At 49.7% G+C, this 16,752-nt stretch overlaps 2 protein-coding genes across 2 annotated transcripts in view; one reads left to right on the plus strand and one right to left on the minus strand.

The window, feature by feature from the left end:
- Rasl12 (RAS like family 12) overlaps positions 1 to 5,912 on the minus strand; it is an 11,574-nt gene extending 5,662 nt beyond the window's left edge. The window contains exons 1-2 of the mRNA XM_005347760.2: positions 5,810 to 5,912; positions 3,811 to 3,867 (exon numbers count right to left, since the gene is read on the minus strand). Coding sequence (XP_005347817.1) covers positions 3,811 to 3,867; positions 5,810 to 5,912 — 160 coding nt within the window. The remainder of the gene's footprint in view (positions 1 to 3,810; positions 3,868 to 5,809) is intronic.
- Positions 5,913 to 13,123: 7,211 nt separating this feature from the next.
- On the plus strand, positions 13,124 to 14,500 carry Kbtbd13 (kelch repeat and BTB domain containing 13). Its single transcript, XM_005347762.1, has one exon. It carries the CDS (start codon positions 13,124 to 13,126, stop codon positions 14,498 to 14,500), a length of 1,377 nt encoding a protein of 458 aa, XP_005347819.1.
- Positions 14,501 to 16,752: the final 2,252 nt, after the last annotated feature.

The following is a 16,752-nucleotide window of genomic DNA, read 5'->3' on the forward strand; positions in this document are numbered from 1 at the left end:
TCTATAGACCAGGCTAGCATCAGACTCAGAGATCTGCCTGCCTCTGCCTCCCAAGTGCTTGATTAAAGGCGTGCACTACTGCCCGGCCAGAGCTAACAGTTTTCAAGCCTTCACTCTGCTTGGCTTGCCCATGAGCTAGCACATTTAACAGCCCTATCTTCCAGGACTGTGGGAGGACTGCTTGGTTCTCCAGGCTTGGAGCCTGGCCCATAATAAATACCTGAAAATGGCAGGGAGAAATGTGAAGGACCTCCAAGGTTAACATGGCAGGTCCACATTCCCAGGTAATTTTTTTCTCCTTCTGTTTTTATTTATGTGGGTAAGTATATGAAGTATGCACGTATATGTGCATATTCATGTGTGCGTGTATGTGTAGAGGTCAGAGTTTGACATCCGGTGTCTTCTTCAACCTCTTTTCACTTTATTATTTTTTAAAGAGGTTCTACATTTATTTTTACTTATGTGTGTGTGTGTGCGTGCATGCATACGTGTGCACACACAAGATGTGTGCGGTGCCCACAGAGGCCAGAAGAGAGCACTGAATCTCCAAAACTAGAGTTATAGACAGTTATGAGCATCCAACACAGTGCTAGAAACAGGACTTGGATCCCCTGAAAGAGCAGTAACTGCCGATGACCACTGAGCCATCTCCAGCCCCACTCCTCCACCTTACTTTTTGAGCCATGGTTTTCCTCTGAACCAGAAGTGACCAGATAGATGTCATTCCACTCTAGGGATCCACCTGTCTCTGCATCCCCCAGTGGTGGAATTACAGATGCATGCCACCACACCCAGCTTTCACATGGGTGCTGGGGCTCTGAACTCAGGTTCTCACGCTGATACTGCAGGCACTTTACTGACAGAGTTATATCCTTAACCCTCATGCTGACTTACTTAACGGAGAAATAATTTTAAACTCAAATAGAAGTTACAAACTAACGGAGTTCCTACCTGCTCTTCCCTCAGTGTTAGCACAGCACCTTATATAACCACAGCTCAATCGCCAAACCAGGAAACTGATGCTGGTTCTGTACTATGAACTAAATTACTGACCTTATTTGGATTCCACCAGTTTTTTTTTCTTTTTTTAGTCTTATGACTTTAAACCCAAGAAATCAGAATGTGGCCGGGCGTACAGAAATGTCACTGGCATGCTAACAGTTGTTTCTCTCACTCCCAGTCTTCCCTGGCACGTGTACGTGAGGATGAGTACACTTTCGGTCCCCACCTTCTCCTAGGTGACCCCTCTAGGCAGATCTGAGGTGTCCTCTGCCTTCCTGGCCGTGGTCACTGTGAGAACAGCACCCCTAGCCCTGACTGAATGTAGTCACACACTCCTCCCTGAGGGCCGCTGGCACTCAAGCAGACCTGGACACAGGCCAGGCCCACTAACATCCAACATGAGTCACAGACAGCTCTTCGTCCCCAGCCTGCTTTGGGGACTTGGATAAATAGCTGCTCTTATCCAAAGAGGAAAAAAATCTAATGGAAAATATGCCCCAAATGTGTAACTATATTTGGCCCAAGAAGAGCTGTCGCTGGATGCCTGCATTGTGTTCAGACATTTTATTTTCCAGCCCAAGTTGCCCCTTAGCCATTCCCTCCAATCAAAGTCCTGCCTCGCCTGGTGACAAGCATTACTCTAGCCGTAGCCCTCCTGGTGAGCCTCCTGATCTCCTGTTGTCTCCACTGTAGAAAGATGACAAGGTTGTTTTAGGAGGCTGAGGCAGGAGGATTGTAAGGTCAGTGTCTGCCTGGGCTAAGGAATGAGTTCAAACAAGCCTGTGTGATGTAGTGAGACCTTATCTTAAAATTGGGAGGAAAAAAAAGTGTGTGTATATGGGGGGGGGGACTACAAACCAAAGGCAGAGTGTGCTAGCATGCATGCATGATACACGATGTTCATTTAGTCCCCAGTAATGGGGTGGAAATGAACTTGGGCCTTCTGGGATGCCTCCCCTTGTGACCCCTTCGTTCCTGGCTAATGATGAGTCTGCTGGTCCTCCAGCTATATCTGACCTGAAGTATCCTATTCCGTAGGAATTCTAGCACAGATATGAAAAGTTGCATGAAGCCTCAAGTCGTCAGGTGACTGACCTCAGGAGCTTGAATGGCAGCTTCTCACCCAGGCATAGTGGTATAGTAGTCAAGCCTACCTTGACTCTGGGCACTTTGATGTCCTTAAAATAGTATTTTTATAAAAGGCACCAAAGAAGTTCTGTCAGATAAGGTGGCAGCTCAGACACAATGAGCATCCGTTTCCTTGCAGGAACAGGATGGAAGCAAATGACGTAAGAAGCTGTTGTTCCCAGTGGAGCCAGGCAAGAACATTCTAGTACCCCTTGCCCACCCAGGGCAGAACATAGGCAGAGCCTGTCTATGCAGTCTCTAGCTCCCAGCAGCTTTAGTCATAGCCCACAACAAGACACAGCTCCAGCACAGACAACTCAGTCCCACCCTCCATATGGGGAAACTGAGGCTCAGAGAGCCCAGGGCCCTATGTACCCCTACTTCTGAGTCCACAGACAGGAAGTGAGTGGACCTTCTCCTTCCTTTAAACCTGAGGGGGTTCTGTGATGTTAGGTGAGTCACTGAGTTCCCTCTGCCTCAGGTTCTTTCTTAGAAAGAGCTGTTTTAGTCACATGTGCCGGAGACATGCCCTCCCCTTTTGGTCCCACCAATACTTTATTTGATATTTTTGAATGGGGAAACAACTCGACACCATTTTCAAAAGGCTACGCTCATTCAGACATCTCATTGTTCTCAATGGACGGTTTATAAATAAGGATATTATGAACGAGAGCTAGAAGTGACTTTGATGCTAAGCAGATTCTAATTTTGTTTGTCTTGGGCATTAGGGTTCCATGTAAGAGTTTATTTTAGGGGATGGTTCTTCTGTTAAAAATAAGTTTCACAACATAGACCTCACGAATGTGGGGGGACTCTCGGCAGCACGCACGGGAAGCCATTTAAGGAGGAAGAAAAAAGCAAATATGCACCAAGAGTCTATTGGGGTCAAGCACTGCCTAATGTGTATGTACTGTGTTCCTAATCCTCACAGTGAGTCTCTGATACAGCTATGCCTATGCTCCTTTGGGAGATGAGGAAAATGGTAGCTCGGAAAGATTAAGTGACTGTCTCAAAGTTACCCAGCCAATAAATGGCAGAGCCAGCACTCGAACTTAGCTTTTCACAACGAATTTTAGTGGGGGAGGGGATGGCTCAGTGTTGACAACAGTTGTTACTCTTGCAGAGGACCCAGCTCTATCCCCAGCACCCATATGGTGGTCCACAATCATCTGTCATTCCAGTTTCAGGGGATCCGATGCCCTCCTCTGACCTCCACAGGCACCAGGCACACACATGGGACACAGGTACACATGCAGGCAGAACATTCATCAACATAAAATAAAATAAATTCTTAAATCTAAAACAAAATGAATGTTCCCTGGTTCAAAGAATGTTCAGCACCGGTAGAGAATGCCTTAAATAGGTCGTCTGGCTGCCCTCGGGAGAACACGGAGTGAACATTTTGAAGAACTGTGCCTGTTTGGATGTGGACATCCTGCTATTTAAGAAGAAACATTCTTCTACAGTCTCGTTGCTTTGCACAGTTTAGGGCAAACAGTCTCAGGCCCTTGAACTGGACCGGCCCCCCAGTTGTCTGGTGCACATTGAATCATCCCAGTGATCCCACCCTTCCACCCTGAGATGCACAGTGCTAGCCAGGGCCCACCCATGGGGAGGCCCCAGGGGAACATCCAGGTGGGGCCCAGGCAGCAGGAGGCTCAGAGAGGAATGCTGTCTTACCCAAATTGGGGTCATATTCGCTGATAAACCTCTTGGTGAGAAACTTCACAGTCAGGGCTGCAGAAAGAGGAAAGAGGTGGTCTCAGACTCCTGCTGGGTCTCCGGCTAGCCCCCAGGACACTGTCCCTCTCACTTTAGACCTCTGTGGTCTCTGGCTGACCCCAAGCTTGGCTTTCCAAGGGCCTCAGGCTGGGGAGCAGAGGAATTGGCTCAGAAGGTGTAGAAGTGAAGTGCCAAGCCCCACTAATTGCATGAACCCTGGGATTATTTTCTAAAAGTTATTAAGAGCAAGAAAGGCAGCAAAAGGCATGTCTCACTGAGGTGTGTCTCTGAACAACCAAATCCAGGGTCAAGCTATTTTGAGGACTAGCGAGACCCCCAGCTGAAGGGATATGTCTCAAAGGTCAAAGACAGTAAGTGAAGAACTGACTGACTATTGCTAGGAAGATCTGAACTGAGGGTATGAGTTTTCCAGACAAGGTCCAGGACAGATTAAGTCCCAAGTAAACACACTCCAGTTTGAGTCCTCTACAACTAGGGCTTTTGCTCTCGGTGGGATTTCCAGACCCTCTGGGGTAGCTCTTGAGAACGGAAGCCTTGAAAAAGTAGTTCTCTCTCCCAAGTAGAGTGCACTAACAGGATTGCTTCTGTTCAGAGCGTGCCGCGTAAAGGCAAGGGTCAGCCAAATATATTATGCTGGGCTCTTGATAGGATTAAAAATAAAATTCTTTTGAAGGATTCCTAACACGGCCAATTTGCAAACTAATAGACAGGGAATACATACTTTAAACTTTCTGGTGCTGTAGCCGCGTTGGTAGAGCGCTTGCCTACCAGGCATGGAGCACTGGGCTACATTCCCCAGGATTATGTAAACCAGCAATGGTAGTACGGTTTACAAGTCCAGCACTCGGAAGGTGGAGGCATAGAATTAGGGCTAAGAGGTCATTCGTGGATTCCTAACTAGTCCCAGGCCAGCCTGGGCTACATGAGACTCTGCAGCAAAATAAAAAATAATTCCTTCATCCGTTTAGTCACTAGTCGACCTATGGTATTGACCGAGTTACTGGGGACAGGCTAGTTTTCAAAGGAAATCCGTGTTCTGGGTCTCCCCTCTGAGTCTGGGGTGCTGGCTTCAAACTCAGAACAGTTTTCCTGGGGATCTCAGAGAGACAAAGAGAAGGAAAGCCACAGCTCATGGGTCATGGTGGCCATTCACTGCCGGCTGCAACTGAACTGCCAGGGGAGCCCCTTCTGTCCCCCATCTTCAGCTGTCTGGGTCTTTCAGTGGCAGGTGGCAGGGCAAACCCTCCCTTTGGATAGCTCTAAGAAGTAGTGAAGCTCAGGTTTGACAGAAATTGTCTCAGTGGTGGGAAGCCCAAGGTCCAGGTTCCTCAAGGACAACTCCCTGGCACCTGGGACCATACTCTCACGTTTCCAGAAAGTCAAGAGGGGTCTGGCTTGAAACAAATACATTTGATAAGAAAATAATCTGTTTCACAGTTCCAAGGGTTGGCAGTGGGGGAGTGAGCCTGAAAAATTCTAATCTCTACTGACTTCTACCAAGTCTCTTGGAGGAAGTGGTGAGGGGGTGGGACAGTCCAGATCAAGGAGCAGCAAGGATGCCATTAAGTTCAAAGGGGACCCAGGGCTGGAGACCAGTGCCAATAGGTCTCTTTAGTGTCAGTTGACAAGACTTGGCTGCTGGTCCCAGGGATGGAGATGAGCGGAGGACCTAAGAGAAACACAAAGAGAGACAATTTTGTTGGGGACAGCAGGAGTCACAGGTACCGAGAAGGCAGGGGAAGAACCAAGCAGGCAGCTGAAGGCAGATAAGAGATAGGGAAATCGAGAACAAAGTAGCAAGACGGAGTGGGAGCCAGCATCAGAGAAACTGAGGCAAAAATCAAAGTCACAGGAACTCACCCAACCACCCGGGGAAGCAAGTCTCTGGGAGCTGTGGATGAAGCTGCCCCCATCCTCCGCGCTCCGCGCCACTCACCAGACTTGCCCGCCCCGCGGCGCCCCAGGATGGCCAGGTTGACCTCGAGGGGCACGTTGTGCGGCCCGCTGCCCGCTCGGGGCTTGCCGAACACCGACGACATGGCGACGCTGCAGATAGCCACGCCGGTCTCGGGGGCTGATGGGCTGCGAGCTGCGCGGCCTCAGTCACCCTCGGGCCCGCCCGTCGGTGTCCGCCTGCTGGAGGAGGGGCGTGGATGGGGCGTGGCCTTCACGCTCCAAACACCTTTTAACAGCAGTTGAGCTCTGATCAGAGCGCCCTGCTGGTGCCATTTTTTTGCTTTAGACCACAGCCAGCTCAACCTCAGCACTCTACTTGTGTATTTTGCACTGGGGACTCTAAGTAGCATCGCTGCACAACTCAGGCTCCTGGGACAAAGGGTTTGTGCCTCTGGCTAAGACTTCATGGCCAAGCATTTGGGAAGCTAAGGAAGCCTTGTGGTCAAACTGGAAGCCAGCCTGAGCTATAAGAGTGAATTCCAGGGTAGCTTGAGTTACCTGTGAGACCATCGCAAAAACAAACGAAACGCTTTTACCCGTGCTCCTGTAAGTAATCCTAAATGAACTCATTGGGTGGCCAAAAAATAACTAAAAGGCATGAAAATAGAAAGGAGGCTAATTGGGAAGAGGAGGGGGGACAAGTGATTGGTAGGGGCCTGAGAGAGAGGGAGTGGGGAAGAGAATATGATCAAAATACATTATATGCATGTGTGAAAATGTCACAACCAAGCCCACTATTGTGCATAACTGATAACATGCCATTAAAACTTAAAACAACAAAGATCAAGGTTAGTACATTGAGAGACATTCCCAGAACTGTGAGCTTTGATGGGTTAGGTCTTTGCTTTTGTCTTGGCAGGTGGTGCTCTCTCTGTGCTGAGTGTTAGAGTCTGAACGGCATTTCCATCATGGCTTCGGTTGTGCTAAGGTCTGGGAGCCTGCTACACCCACCAGAAAAAAAGAAAAACATTAAAACCTGGCCAGCAGGCAGAGGGTCCAGGGTCAAGCAGGGTGGCAGTGTCCCTCCTAACCAAGAAGAGAAAAAAATTTTTTTCTGGACAGGATGTGAATCCTGACTTGGTCTAGCTGTTGAGGGAAATCACAGTGGCCCAGCTGTTAAAAAGATTACAAGGTACCACAGGGATTTGTTTAGATTACACCCTCAGACCAGACTTGCTTGAACTGCTAATGGATAAAGTTTTCCTCCGAGTTGTGGGAGTTGAAAATTGGGCGCCTGGTTCCAGCCACATCCCCAGCTGGTTACAGTCCTGTGCAGACATTCTGGGCGGTGTCCAGGGGGAGAAAGCTCGTCTCACTGTAGGGGTGCTGGAGGAGGAAGGGTGGAGCCTGCCCAGGTCCTACAGATGAGACCTTTGCCATTCCCCAGTTTGTTTGAGGTGGGGGGGAGTTGCTTCAAACCTTTCTTAGGCTAGGGCTCTCAGTTCACACAAAGCCCTGGGTTCAATCCCCAGCACCGAGTAAACTCCATTGATGACAGATGGTACATGCCTATAATCCCAGCTGTTCTGAGTTGGAGGCAAGAGGACCAGAAGTACGAGATCATTTTCCACTACAAGGTCAGGAGTACAAGAGGAGCCTAGGTTACATCAGACCCCGTCTCAAAAACAAAAGAAAAGACTTGTCTACCATTCTGACACGCTGGCCCGGCCTGGAAAGTCCATGGCCTTGGGAGTATGCCATGGTGCTGCCAGCAGGACGGCTCAGTGGGTAAAGGCACTGACCACAAGCTTGATGATCTGACTTCAGTCCCTGGGACCCATGTACCCATGTGGTCCAAGGAGATGGGTGACTTCTGCAATCTGTTCCCTGACTTCCACCACACACACACACACACACACACACACACACACACACACACACCAAATAAATAAATAAAACCTGGCATCAGTTTTTCACCTTTTAAAAATTATTTTTTAGCCAGGCGGTGGTGGCGCACGCCTTTAATCCCAGCACTCGGGAGGCAGAGGCAGGCGGATCTCTGTGAGTTAGAGACCAGCCTGGTCTACAAGAGCTAGTTCCAGGACAGGCTCCAAAACCACAGAGAAACCCTGTCTCGAAAAACAAAAAAAAACAAACAAACAAAAAAAAAAAGTTTAAAGTCCAAGCCGGGCGGTGGTGGCGCACGCCTTTAATCCCAGCACTCGGGAGGCAGAGGCAGGCGGATCTCTGTGAGTTAGAGACCAGCATGGTCTACAAGAGCTAGTTCCAGGACAGGCTCCAAAACCACAGAGAAACCCTGTCTCGAAAAACAAAAAAAAACAAACAAACAAAAAAAAAAAAAGTTTAAAGTCCAAGGCTTAGGAAGGAAACAGGGCCTCTTTGACCAGTTCTTTTGCCTGGCCTCTGTCCCCTGCTTTGATAGTTGCCTGTCTAGCATTCTGACATGCTGAGCCGGCCTGGAAAGGCCTTGGGAGTATGCCACTTGCTGTCAGACTCTACAGTAGGCTACTTTAATCTCCCTGATCTCAGTTCCTCATCTTTAAAACTAGTATAATATTAAAGATTAGATGAGATAACATGAAAATAAATAGAACCTAGAACTAGAACCTAGAACTTGGCCCCAGAATCTAGAACTTGGCCCATGACCCATAAAACTATCAATAATTCCTTCTACTCTCCATTAAAAGCACATACCTCTTTACCACCTACCAAGAGGTCAATGACTCTTTACTCAAGAGCGAGGTTATACTGTTTGGTCAAGTAGCTCATCTCCTTGTCTAGTCCTCTCGATCAAAATTGTTATAGAGGACTTCAGATACTGAAATATGGGCCCAGCAATGGGCATGCAGTCAGTGCTCAATAGATGCACAAAACAGGTAGGGGATGAACAGGTGAGAAAGAGGACTTGTCTTTCCTGATGCCAAGATACCCATGAGCAATTGCACATAAAGCTAAGCTTCCAGGAGCTCTGTGATGTCACTGCTTCTCCAGGCCACAACACATGCTTTCTATGGTTGTTCTATGATATATCACAGTATCAAAACTGAGTAGAACCTTGGAAGTCCGTTGCAAATCCCACTTTTCCGTCATGGAATTGAGGCCTGGAGAGGCTCAGTAGCTTTGGCAAATTGGTGGTCACACAGCTTCAGGTGCCAGGCAAGAATCCTGACTCCTAGTATCGTGTTCATCCTTTTCCCAAGCCCAGGACCTATGGACTGTCTTCACCATGACTGAAAAAAGGCTCCACCATCAAATCGGGTGGGGGCGGGGGCGCAGGGGTTGTTTTCTCCAAGGACGAAAGTTCTGTCTCCTTCATCAGATAAAGCTCTTCTGGAAGAGAAACTGGGTTTCCCTCAGCCTGCTGGGAACTCCAGTAGGTTGGAACTCAGGATTCCACTGAATAGACCCTGCTGGAGAGATGACTCAGCAGTTAAGAACATCTATCACCATTTCTAACATCAAATCCCAGGGGATTGGACACCTTCTGGCAGCAGGCACACATGTGGTGCACATACATACATGCAGGCAAGGCTCACATACATAAAAATTAAATAAATAAATCTTTTAAAAGTTTTAATTAAATAAAAAGAGAGACTCTATGGGATGCTGGCTGTGCAGCTGCAGATATGACTAAGGTTTGGATCTGTGCTGCTTCAAGGCTCAGAGCCTGATGCCTGCCTTTCCTCCCCACCCCCACCTCCCTTAGTGTGGGGAGTGCAAAGTGGAGAGGGGGTTTGTTAGAGGTTGGGCAGGGGTCAGGCAGGGCCTGGGAACTCTGTGGGCTGCCCACAGCCAAGACAGTTCCTTGTCCTCTCCATTTCCCAGAGGGCCACTCAGGATCTGGAAGGAGGAAACTCCCAGCTGCACACAACACCAGCTGGGGCCCCGAGGGTAGGACCAAAGGGCAGAGCCTCAGCTCAGATTCAGAAGCACAATCTCCACCTTAGTTGGACCCCTCCCCATCATCAGGCTGTGGAAAGTGGAAACAGGGTGTGTGTATGACCCCCCCCCACCCACTCAAGAGGTCTTGACTTGGGATAAAATGGGTTAGAGGATAAACTTTATTCAGTCTGGATGAGTTTTGTAATTTTTGCCTACTGCGTTCTAGGAGAGGCCTGTGATGGTTCTGTTTGGCTCTGTCTGGCTTCTACCAGGTGTCTGGACCAGACTAGCTGAGGGCAACTCTGCAGCAGACCTGGGCTCCTGACAGCCTGCCTTCTCTAGCGTCACTCCTGTCTGAGGCAAGGCTACGTAGGTGAAGAGACAGACCCAGGCTAGGTGGTTAGTAGGCTATCGGGCCAATAGACAGAGTCTGTCAAGTCCTATACTGTCATTCACAACTAAGGAAAAGCAGCCCCCTCATCTGCAAGCCCCCAGACAATCTCTCCCTGACACTAAGGCCTCACAAAAATATGAGCAAAGATCTGACCCTTCAGTGTTCACTTGTCTCCAAGAAGGGGTTGTCATGCCTACTGCTGGAAGCATTCTAGGCCAATGTCTGGTCTCAGAGGAGAGATACTTGCAGAGGGCCTGGGACAATACTCATGGGATTTCTGCCCACCCCACCCCCACCTTCTTCCTCTCTTCCTTCCTAGTCCCTGGGGCAGAGCATCGGAGATATTTCTGGCAGTGTCTTCGAGGCTTCTGGCTTCCCAGGCTCACACAAGTGGTCCCCACACCCCAGGGCTGTTTTGATGGGGTGAACTAGAGAGTGCCTTAAGGGAGGCATATTTTCTTTGGGCCTGCAGATTCATCTATATGTTCTGTGTCTGTGTCCTAAAGGGGAGGGGAGGTTTCCTGCCCTCCTACTTCCTGTCTGGTAAGGGATAGCTGTTCTGTCTTCCCAAGGGAGGACCAAAGCCAAACATCTCCCAAAGGGCATAGATCCTCTCAAAGTCTGGGCCTCAGTTTCCTGGCCTACAAAATGTAGTGGTAAGAGAAGGCAATCATCAAACTCCTTTTCATCTGACATTTGGGACCTAGTGTTAGATGGTCAACAAGAAAGTCGTGTACAGTTGGAAAAGTGCCATGGGCTGAGCTGCAGGAGGCTTGGGGCCGACCGTCCCAAGCTACAAGATCCTGGCCAGGACTCTCTCTCACTTTGTGCCAAGTCCTCAAGGGAATTAGTGAGCTTGAAGTTCCTTCCACTGCCTCTCATTGGCTCAGGAGGCAACAGAGCAGCAAGGTTAAGGGCGCAGACCCTAGGGTCAAACTGGTTGCATTCTGGCCCTTGTTGCTTCTGGGTTAAACCTCTGCTTTTGGTCTCCTTATCTATCAAATGGGGCCATCTGTAGAATCTAGTTCAGTGTTGGGGTACAACTCAGTAAGCAGAGTCCTTGCCCAGGAGGCACAAAGCTCTGGGTTCAGCCCCCAGCGCAGTACTACATGAACTAGGCACATGCCCGTAATCCCAGCACTCGGGAGGTAGAAGTTGGAGGGTCAGAAATTCAGGGTCACCCTCCCAGGACAGGCTCCAAAACCACAGAGAAACCCTGTCTCGAAAAACCAAAAAAAAAAAAAAAGAAAGAAAGAAATTTAGGGTCACCCTCACTGCACGACAAGTATGAAACCAGCCTAAGAGACATTAGACTCTGTCTATCAAAGATATCCAGCTCATGGCGTTGCTGTAAAAAGTAATGGATATTGTATATTTGGCACAGTTTGGGGGTAGGGTCATAGTAACCACTCATGAGTGTTGCAAGGATTAGGAATCAAAGTGTTTATCACAAAGCAATTTAGGTGTAGCTTAAATTTAAATTATTGTATCTGGGCGGTGGTGACACATGCCTTTAATCCCAGCACTTGGGAGGCAGAGGCAGGCAGATCTCTGTGAGTTCAAGACCAGCTTGGTCTACAAGAGCTAGTTCCAGTACAGCTCATGCTGTTATACAGAGAAACCAAGTCTTGAAAAGAAAAAAATTTAAGTTATTGTATGAAGAAGACTTTCTCATCCACGGGTATACCATCTTCCCAGCACCTATACTTTTCTTCACCCAAGACGACAGCATCATAGAGGGTCTGGCAAGTGAGGACCAAACACCAGCTCCGCACTTCTAAGTGAGGGGTGGCTTCTGCCTGTAGGGGTCACTGGATGCTCTGTTACATGGAAGGAAATGGGCTCGAAAAAAGATTCGGAAACGCAGAGACTGCTCTGCAGTAAGAGTCAGCACTTGCTCCTCGTCCAGAGGATGGGGGCTTGATACCCACGTCTACATGGTGACTCTCACTGTCTATAATCCTGGTCCCCAGTTCCAGGCCATTTAAGGTCCTCTTCTGGCATCCAAGGGCATTGTATGCATGTGATACACCTACATACAAGCAGGCAAAACCTGAGTAGGAAGATTGACTAGGCTACACTGCAAGCTTGGGCAAAGGTACACTTCAGAATCCTGGCCTGATGCTCCGCTTTGGTCTCTCTTCATTCTGCCTGCCCCACCATTTTGAGCTGACGCTGATGAACTCTCGTCCCAGCTGAATGACCTTGAACAAGTCACATTAAAGTCTCCAGACTTCATTCAGAACACCTTATGGAATTTGTCCCAATACTGTCAATAGCTGTTTCTATTGATCACAATTTTTTAAATGATTTATTTATTTTATATGAATTGGTGTTTTGCCTGCATGTGTGTCTGTGTGAGGGTGGTGGATCCCCAGAACTAGAGTTATATACAGTTGTGAACTGCCATGGAGGTGCTGGGAATTGAACCCAGGTCCTCTTGAAGTGCTCTTAGCCACTGAGCCATCTCTCCAGCCCCTCTATTGAAAAATGAACAGAGCCGAGGTACATGCTTTGTATGTGGGGAAAACAGCTTGGGATGGTGCCAGTTAAATGGATTGTCTTTACAAGAGGGCCTGACAGAGCCCAGCATGCAGTGGCTATTTTGTATATGGTAATATTGTCACTATTTCTTTAAAAAAAGGGAAAAAAAGTAACTGAGTCTCCGTGGAGGTGGGATGCATGCCATAGTGTGACTCCAGAAGTCAAAGGGCAACTTTGTAAAGCAGGTTTCCTCCTTCCAGCTTTATGTAGGTTCCAGGCTGAACCCAGGTCAAACAGGCTTGTAGGAAAGAACCTGCTGGGCCTTTTCACTGGCCCTTGTCACCAGTCTATCAACAGAGTGACCACACAGGTGTCCAGATGTCCTCTGGGCCAGGCGGCCATCCAAGCCTGCGGGCTACATCACATGAGCCGTCCTATCTTTAGTCAGGAAGGTATTTATAGGCCCCAGGGAAGTTTTTTTTTTCCTCCCCGCCCCGGGGTAGCCCCAGAGTCAGTGGCCCCAGGCAAATCTAGGCCCCCCAGTGGCAACAGCCTCCGCCCTTCTGGCTCATCATGTCCCCGGGTCCCGAGGTCCCTGTGCAGGTGTGGGTGGACGGCCAACTCTTCCAGGCCGAGCAGTCGCTGCTGGTGGAGCACTGCGGCTTCTTCCGTGGGCTCTTCCGCTCTGGCATGCGGGAGGCGCGCGCGGCCGAGGTGCGCCTGGGTGCGCTGAGCGCCGCGGGCTTCGGCACGGCGCTGCGGGTGTTGCGCGGAGAGCGGCCGGCGCTGGCGGCCGACGACGAGTTGCTGCAGGCAGTGGAGTGCGCGGCGTTCCTGCAGGCTCCCGTGCTCGCGCGCTTCCTAGAGCATAGCGTCACGTCGGACAACTGCTCGCTGCTGTGCGACGCCGCGGCCGCCTTCGGTCTGCACGACGTGCTCCACAGCGCCGCGCTCTTCATCCGCGACGGCGCGCATGAGCTGGTGGCGGAATTGGAGCTGCCCGAGGCCCGTGCCTACGTGGCGGGGCTGCGACCCAGCACCTACGTGGCCGTGAGCACGCACACACCCACACCTGGCTTCCTAGAGGACGCATCGCGCACCATGTGCTACCTGGACGAGGAAGAGGATGCCTGGCGCACGCTAGCTGCATTGCCCTTGGAGGCCAGCACGCTCCTGGCAGGGGTGGCCACTCTGGGCAACAAGCTCTACATCGTGGGTGGTGTGTGTGGCGCCAGCAAGGAGGTTGTGGAGCTGAGTTTCTGTTACGACCCAGAAGGTGGCACCTGGTGCGAGTTCCCCAGCCCGCACCAGCCGCGGTATGATCTGGCGTTGGCCGGCTTTGAAGGCCGCCTTTATGCCATTGGTGGCGAATTCCAGAGGACTCCCATGAGCTCCGTGGAGTGCTACGATCCCACCACAGGCTGCTGGAGCTTTGTGGCGGACTTGCCACAGCCAGCTACAGGGGTTCCCTGTGCCCACGCGCGTGGCCGCCTTTTTGTGTGCCTGTGGAGGCCGGCAGATATCACTGCCGTTGTTGAGTACGTGGTGCAGATGGACAAGTGGTTGCTGGTGGCTGAACTGTGTCATTCGCAGAGCTACGGCCACTTTATGGTGGCCCATCGTGACAGTCTCTATGTGGTGCGTAATGGACCTTCTGATGACTTCCTGCACTGTGCCATCGATTGCCTCAACCTGGTCACAGGCCAGTGGACATCGCTTCCTGGCCAGTTTGTCAACAGCAAGGGAGCACTCTTTACATCCGTGGTGCGTGGGGACACCGTCTATACTGTCAACCGTGTATCCACGTTGGTGTATGCCATTGAAGACGGTACCTGGCGGCTGCTCAGGGAGAAAGCTGGGTTTCCTCGGCCTGGCTCTTTGCAGACCTTTCTCCTGCGGCTGCCGCCGGGCACTACTGGGCCTGTGGCCACCGCATTGCCAGAATTGTGAGCTAGGAATGACGTCAGAAGACTCGCGAGTCTTCATGAGCCCTGACTATGTGACTCTGGATTGAGGAGCTCTTGGGAGTTCCTTTTTCCCTATTGGGACACTCTGATCTCTGCTTTCTGGTGGTGTGGATATCCAAGAAGCCCTGAGCAACGCAGATTCCTGGGTTCTCAAATCCCTTAGGCTCTGCTGAGAGCTGGTGGGTTATAATCTCAGGGAAAGGAGTGGGGTTATTGGACAATCTGGGCTTGTAGGTGAATAGCCAGCTAACAATTGAGCTGTGGCTAGAAACAGATTGAATGATGTACTAACCAAAAGCTAATCAGCAGGCACGAAGGGGCAGCACAATGCTGGGCCTTCGGTGAGCTGTAGCTGTAGGTCAGGGTACTAAGAGCTTGGAGACTAGCCTAGGAAACTCGGTCTTAATAGAAGTGCCAGGATGACCCAAAAAAGGTCTACACATAATTTGCCTACCTTCACAAACTGAGAGCAACATGTCGATTAAAAAAATTAAAAAACAAACGATGCAATAAAACGAATACTAAGCAGTCAGCATGGAGAAGGGAAGATGAAGAATGTAAGTCAGGAAGTAGGCACATAGTTAAATGGCATAGAGGAAACCGGAGAAATCTGCAGGAGCCGAGTCAGACCACAGAGTCTGAGCCCTCCAAGAGGAAAGAGGGGCAAGACTGGACCACACAGGGTCTCTGTAAACTTCAGTCTTTAAAAGAGAACAGCTAAAGATGGAGACATTTAGGCAGTGAGTTTGGACAGACTTCTTAGAGCAGACAAAACTCAGTTGAGCCTGGAGTGAGATCATGGGAGGGAGCAAGGGTTCCTTACAGTAGCTTCGGGACTGGAAAAGAAAGCAAGCACCTGGGTGTAATTCCTTTACCTATCTTTTTTGTTATCACTATGGGACAGTAGATTGTCAACCTCCTGACTAGGTTCCTTAAGGTGTTAGGAGCCTAGTCTTGTGATCTCCAGTGCATTCCTTCCTAGATAAGCCACAGGCTCTACCTCTCTCCTAACCTCCTCTGAACCCAATCCCTGGTCCGGTAATGCCTTTCCTCTTTCTCTTTGTGGGCTCCATTCCCACTTCCTTCCAGAAGGATTGGCTGATCCAGCTCCTGTTTCCCTGACCTGGCTGCAGCCTTGCTTCTTGATCTCTGTGATACTGTATTGTCTGTGCAGATGATAAGAGTAGAGGTCCCACGCTGTTAACTGAGCCGGGCACTTCCTTGCCTGCAGAATAAAATGATGTCTTACAAGAATCACTAGTGAGGGGTCTCCCACTGATATGCTGTTAAACAACTCCTGTCTTAAAAGCAATACACAGAGCTGGGTGGTGGTGACACATGTCTTTAATCCTAGCACCTAGGAGGCAAAGGCTGGAGGATCTCTGAGTTCTAGGCTAGACTGTTCTATAGAGCAAGTACCAGGACAGCAAGAGCTACACAGAGAAAGAAATTCCATCTCAAACAAACGCAGTACCCAGACCTAGCTTCTGCTACAGATACCTGCTTCAGCCCTCCACCCTGGCCATGTCGGCAGCAGACTTCTTTCAAGGTCCCATATTGTCTCTATCCTCCCAAACCCACACCATACAAATTCCCAGCTTCAGAAATAGAGAACACAGCATTGGCATGGTATTTCCTGGGGATGGAGCCTGGGTCGGGCTGTCACTTGCTACCTCTTCTCCTGATTTGTGCCCTACACCTAAATAAGCTGCCTTCAAGACTGAAATCCTCTAGCCTTTGTGATAGTCTAATCTGATGAGTCCCAGCAATAAACCCTGACATCTGTGTCCTTTCATTTCTTCTACAGTCCCTCACTTGTGGTTCTATAAAAGTGTGCATACATACATACACACACACACACACACACACACACACACACACACACACACTTATCACCAGTCAATGACTTACTCAGTTCACGAATGGGGGTACTAGAAGAATGGGAAGCTGCTTAGAAAGATCATCTGAGAGACAGAGATTCGTATATTGAATTGGCAAAGATGCCAGGCAGTAAGTTTGCTAGGTTTTTGTCTGGAGGGCAATAAAACCTTCATTTTTAATAGTTTTGTTCTGGAAAAGAATCTTTGTATCTTCATATGTGCACATGCACAGACTTGTGTGTACCCATAGGCTGGCACAGGACTTAGTGATATCTGGGCCACGCCACAGTGAGTCATGGAAGTAGAAGGGCATCGCCCTTCAAAATCAAGTCGGCCCAGTGCTCAGTCCTGAGAG

Source organism: Microtus ochrogaster, chromosome 5, assembly GCF_000317375.1.
Source record: "Microtus ochrogaster isolate Prairie Vole_2 chromosome 5, MicOch1.0, whole genome shotgun sequence".
Lineage (NCBI taxonomy): Eukaryota > Metazoa > Chordata > Mammalia > Rodentia > Cricetidae > Microtus > Microtus ochrogaster.

Excerpts from the sequence above, each read along its gene's own strand:
- Kbtbd13 (XM_005347762.1), top strand. The coding sequence starts at position 13,124 with ATGTCCCCGGGTCCCGAGGTCCCTGTGCAGGTGTGGGTGGACGGCCAA.